At 35.4% G+C, this 5,988-nt stretch overlaps 1 protein-coding gene and 1 pseudogene across 1 annotated transcript; both read left to right on the top strand.

Moving 5' to 3' along the window:
- Positions 1 to 248: 248 nt before the first annotated feature.
- Positions 249 to 1,313, top strand: LOC137729756 (protein TIFY 5A). The gene is made up of 2 exons (XM_068468776.2): positions 249 to 491; positions 886 to 1,313. The coding sequence occupies exons 1-2, from the start codon at positions 357 to 359 to the stop codon at positions 1,093 to 1,095; spliced, it is 345 nt and encodes a 114-aa protein (XP_068324877.1). The 5' UTR covers positions 249 to 356; the 3' UTR covers positions 1,096 to 1,313.
- A 1,819-nt stretch (positions 1,314 to 3,132) lies between these two features.
- LOC148693833 (protein TIFY 5A pseudogene) lies at positions 3,133 to 4,437 on the top strand (annotated as a pseudogene).
- Positions 4,438 to 5,988: the final 1,551 nt, after the last annotated feature.

The following is a 5,988-nucleotide window of genomic DNA, read 5'->3' as shown; positions in this document are numbered from 1 at the left end:
TGGAGAAAGGTGGTGCCGACTCCGAGCACGTGCGTGAATAAGAAAGCGCTGTAAATTTCAGAAAACCAAAAACCGCACACGGAAAATAAATAAATAAAAGGAAAAGGCACGTTAAACTTATCAAAGCACGTTTAAAATACGCATATTATATTGGTCTTAATATTTGTTACGTGTTTAGTGAAGTAGTTTTGTAGGCCCCTTTTTATATGCCTTTTTTTTATTGTATATATAAAGCCATATATTTCATAACCTTTTCCATAACTCACAATTCATCTTCAATTCTCTTAAATCTTGATCTTCATCCTTCTTCAGAATCTTGGTTTTTTGGTAATTTTGAATCTAAACCCTAAATCAACATGAGGAGGAACTGCAATTTGGAGCTTCAGTTATGCTTTCCAGGTGCTAATGAAACCCAGCAACAAGAACAGCAGCAGCAGATGACCATATTTTACAACGGAGTAGCGTGCGTTGGTGATGTTACAGAGCTTCAGGTATGTCATGAGTTTGTTTAATTCTTTGTTTCTTAATTTGTAACCTAAAAACGCGAGACGATCTAGTTTCGTGCATTTAGATTTCTTCGGTTAAGTTTCAATGTTATTCAACAACTGTTGTTCATGAAAATCTAGGAGTATATCGTTAATAAAATATAGATAGAGCAAAGTAGGTTAGAATTCGGAGATAAAAATGCTGTAATGAGCTTTGGCTGTGCTATGGCTCATGCCAGTGTTGACTCTCCATTTCCAAATATATTTAACATTCGAATTGTCTCACATTCTCCTTCTTTTAATGTTTAAGATGATCTGCCAACCCCAATAACTATTAATCATATTAATGGAATAATTATCCACTAATAAATTAATAAATTGATTTGCTGGGATTTTGCAGGCCAGATCCATCATTTTTCTTGCAAACAAAGAAATGGAAGAAAGGGTGAAGAGTCCATTTACTCCAAGTGGATCATCAGAACCACCTTCACCAACTGTGATGTCTCCGCTGTGTAGCCCCGTTGCCGGTATGTCTATGAAGAGATCACTCCAAAGGTTTTTGCAGAAGAGAAAGCATCGGACTCAAGCAACATCTCCGTACCATCACTAGGAATTAAGGCACTTGAATTTATTATTTATGATTGGCATTTTTCAGTTAGAGGGAGATCGATTTATCGAAGAGAGCTTTTTGTAAATTAGTTAATTCTAAGCGTTTCAAGTGATCGTGTGGGAGACATCATATGTACAATATTGTGTGGTTGATGTTGGATCTTAGTTGTCACATAGTGTTCTTTTGATATCGGATTACGACATGACTTCATTTTTTTATTTTTTATGTATTTTTTATTTTTTGTTCTTTTGTAGATGAGGTAGATGATAAGACTGACTATGCTTATTTCTTATATTTTCTATCATTAATGAATAATATTATATCCATACTGGAAATTACACAAATAAATTACCTATTAGAATTAAAAAAATATAAGAACTTCAGAATTCTTCATGGCTTGTTTTGGTCACATGATTCAATAATCTTCATTACAGATGATGTTTTACTGCAGTAGTGAAAAACAATTGTGTCTATGCATCATGGTGCGGATTTGATTCTTCCCGATTCTCCTTTCCCTAATAACTAACTGTTAAACTCAGTAATGCTATCGTTTGTTGAAAAAAAAAAATTTTCATTCAGTGACCAATAAAAAAACTAGCATTATTCACAACAATGTATATTTTTAATGATAACAAATTAGCAATGCTAGAGTGAAAAAAAAAATGAAAAAAAAAAAATTGTTTGGACCTGAATAACATTATGGACCGAGCTCATAACCTACCTCAGCCCAATGTTTGGGACATTAGGAATCTTAGAATATTCTCAATAAAAGCCTGGCCCAATAGAATTCAGCCGAGTCCTATCAGGAAATAGTTTCATCCGAATAAGAGAGACGGTCAAGTCTTAGTGTAATAAGGAATCATCAAAGATCAGTTATGCTTCAAATAAGGGGAGATACCAAGAATCAAGGGTTGAATCTAGGTGATAATAAAGTCAGATTCATAGTCCTACATAGAGCAGGATTGGCCGAAGCCTCTTCGGATTTGATCAAGGAATTGAAGTCTGAATGGAACTCTAATTCTGCCACAAGGAATTCCTACTATAAATAGAGAGGAGAGTGCGTCATTCAAGCCCCCTCCAAATTCTGTCATTCGCAAACTTTTGCTCTACGTGAGACCTATCAAACATCTTGAGATTTTTATTTTACCCTTTTTCCTGCCAACATATCTTCAATTTGGATAAACAACACTGTGTTGGCAATCGGCAACATCTTCAGTTTGGATAAACAACATTGGAGTCATAGAATCAGTCGATTGAGGAGCACTTTCAGTTTGGATAAACAGCGCTACTTCAAGACAGATTGGTTATGTAATATCCCAAAAATATTAAGTGGTGATTAAGAGTAGATTACTTGTGTCCTTTGTTAGAAAAATTTATTTGTCTTATTTGAGGTTTGAATTAAGTGGCTTTTGGTCCATTAAATGGTCTTTTACTTTGAGACCAACCTTTGGAAGAAAAAAATAATATATATAACAGAACTTTCATTTCGTCTAGTTTTCCAAGTAATAAAATTATTTTATTAAGGATTGTGCCATTGTTTGTCAGTTTGGATAGATGATTTGGTATTCTCAAAATTTAGAGGTGTACCCATCGAAAAGAGAAAAAAGAAAAAAGAGGGGGGGGTACTTACGTTACTAGGCAAGGACAAAAAGGGGGAAATGATGTTCTACAAACTCTCTTTATGGGTGCTCTCCTCTCCAGCCGAGAGTGAGAGGCCTTTTTAGTTCTTTTGGCTGCCAAATTTCTCAAAGAAGAAGTTAATATCCTGTTATTTTGCTTGTAAGATTAGGACAAGTGAGGTTTTTTCCTTTGTCTTCATTAGAGATATCTATTTCTTATTTTTGGGATCTAATTGTTAGTTGGTTTCATATCCCATGAATTAGTTTGGGTGGGAGTGGGAAACATGAAAGTATCATATTGCATGTTATAGTTTTAGAGATGAGCACCAGGTGTTTGTTTAAAGTCCCCAATTAACCTTGAATTAGGGTATGTTGTTTGGTATTTTGTATGAGCAGTGTGTGATGACTTTTCTTACTGATGGATAAGGAAGAGAAGGACAAGGTGACTGCTGAACAAGTCGACGAACACCATGGGAGTTGAATATCAAGAAATTGTGTTGAGGTAGGGGAGTTCTAGCTATAAAAATATTTTCATTTTTCATTTTTACTTGATTTGGCATTTAAGCACTATTTCAAGCTTACTTAAAATGTTTTTTTTCTTTCCATTTCGATTATGTGAAAGAAGTGAAGCAAAAGTGCTCCATGGTTTGATTCCAATGATTTTAATTTCTTTGCTACAACTTTGGTGAGTTTAAAGTGATTGCAATGATTTTTCAAGATTGTGTTTTTAATGTGCATGCCTCTTATTTTACTCATTACCAATTTCTAAAGCATCTTGATATGGATGTTCAAATTGGGAAAGTAGATGAGAAGTAGTATAATACCGGTGAAATTGAGAATGTTGAGGAATGTATGAATAGGCACACTGATCCGTGAAATTGTTAGATTATGGGCACAATGACCCAATGTTTTCCAGGGAAAGCTCCATGTGTGGGCTGTAAAAATGAGTTATCAATGTGACAGATATGTGTGGTATATATGTTGGCTAGGTATATTACGATTCTTTCCAATCTGCTAATCACTTGTTTGGGATAAAAGAGAAACTTTGTGATCAGTTGTGCTATTGTTTTTTTTAATGACAATGGCTCTATTGTCTTTATGATGAAAGAAGTGTTTTTGAATTGTGTGTGGTACCATGTTGTTATCAAAGCTGTTTATGCCGTGAAACTTTGGTTTTCCTACCATCTGTTACTTCCAAGCATTTTAGAGTATAATTCCATTGTTTAAGATAATCTGCCAACCCCAATAACTATTAATCATATTAATAGAATAATTATCCACTAATAAATTAATAATTTGATTTGCTGGGATTTTGCAGGCCAGATCCATCATTTTTCTTGCAAACAAAGAAATGGAAGAAAGGGTGAAGAGTCCATTTACTCCAAGTGGATCATCAGAACCACCTTCACCAACTGTGATGTCTCCTCTGTGTAGCCCCGTTGCCAGTATGTCAATGAAGAGATCACTCCAAAGGTTTTTGCAGAAGAGAAAGCGTCGGACTCAAGCAACATCTCCGTACCATCACTAGGGATTAAGGCACTTGAATTTATTATTTATGGTTGGTATTTTTCGTTTTCAGTTAGAGGGAGATCGATTTATCAAAGAGAGCTTTTTGTATATTAGTTAATTCTAAGCGCTTCAAATTATTGTGTGGGAGACATCATATATACAATATTGTATAGTTGATGTTAGATCTTTGTTATCACATAGTGTTCTTTTGATATCGGATTACGACGTGACTTCATTTTTTTATTTTTTGTTATTTTTTATTTTTGTTCTTTTGTAGATGAGGGAGATGATAAGACTGACTATGCTTATTTCTTATATATTCTATCATTAATGAATAATATTATATCCATCCTGGAAATTACACAAATAAATTACCTATTAGAATTAAAAAAATATAAGAACTTCAGAATTCTTCATGGCTTGTTTTGGTCACGTGATTCAATAATTTCCATTACAGATGATGCTTTACCGCAGTAGTGGAAAATAATTATGTCTATGCATCATGGTGCGGATTTGATTCTTCCTGATTCTCCTTCCCATAACAACTAACTGTTAAACTCAGTAATGCTATCGTTTGTTGAAGGAAAAAAAAATTCATTCAGTGACCAATAAAAAAACGAGCATTATTCACAACAATGTATATTTTTAATGATAGCAAATTAGCAATGCTAGAGTGAAAAAAAAAAAATCTGTTTGGACCCAAATAACATTTTTGGGCCGAGCTCATGTATGGGATGTTAGGAATCTTAGAATATTCCCAATAAGAGCCTGGCCCAATAGAATTCAGCCAAGTCCGATCAGGAAATAGTTTCATCCAGATAAGAGAGACAGTCGAATCTTAGTGTAATAAGGAATCCTCAGAGATCAGTTATACTTCGAATAAGGGGAGATACCAAGAATCAAGGGTTGAATCTAGGTGATAATAAAGCCAGATTCATAATCCTATATAGACCAGGATTAGCTGAAGCCTCTTCGAATTTGATCAAGGAATTGAAGTTTGAATGGAACTCAACTTCTGCCATAAGGAATTCCTACTATAAATAGAGAGGGGAGTGCGTTATTCAAGCCTTCTTCCAAATCAACACACAAATCTGCCATGCGCAAACTTTTGCTCTAGGCGAGACCTCTCGAACATCTTGAGATTTTTATTTTACCCTTTTTCCCAACAACATATCTTCAATTTGGATAAACAGCACTAGAGCCATAGAATCAGCCGACCGATGAGCACTTTCAGTTTGGATAAACAGCACCGCTTCAAGACCGACTGGTTATCTATCCAAGTCTCGGTCAACAAGGATTTCCTGAGTCCTTGTTGGAAAAGGTCATCTCATTAGCCTTCTTGGCGAAGTGAGATTTCACTAGGTTACTTATCATTTGGCACATTGAAAGGCGACAGAGTTCGGCATTCAGACAGTCGAACCATATTTACAATTAAGACACACATCTCTTTCGAGTACTTATGTCCTAACAGTCTAGTACCAATTCGGCGCACTTATATTCTCACAAATATAATTACAATCGCTGAACTCGGCCCCGACGATTCGTGAACTTCACAGAACTAGCAGCCTTGTCTTCAGGCTCTATAACCCAAAGGCCGAGACGTGTTCCTTCCTCAGCCGCAGTCGCAAGATTTAGAAGTCATCAGCGCGACCAACACCACATTAACATACATTTCACTCCCCGGCCGAGCTCAACCAAGGAGTTGGCACGCCCCATTCAATCAAATAACGTAGTTAGCTTATTAGTTATTCAATCTGTACACTAC

This window comes from Pyrus communis, chromosome 10 (assembly GCF_041283825.1).
Source record: "Pyrus communis isolate YQ-2024b chromosome 10, ASM4128382v1, whole genome shotgun sequence".
NCBI lineage: Eukaryota > Viridiplantae > Streptophyta > Magnoliopsida > Rosales > Rosaceae > Pyrus > Pyrus communis.
This window is presented reverse-complemented; position numbering and strand designations above follow the sequence as displayed.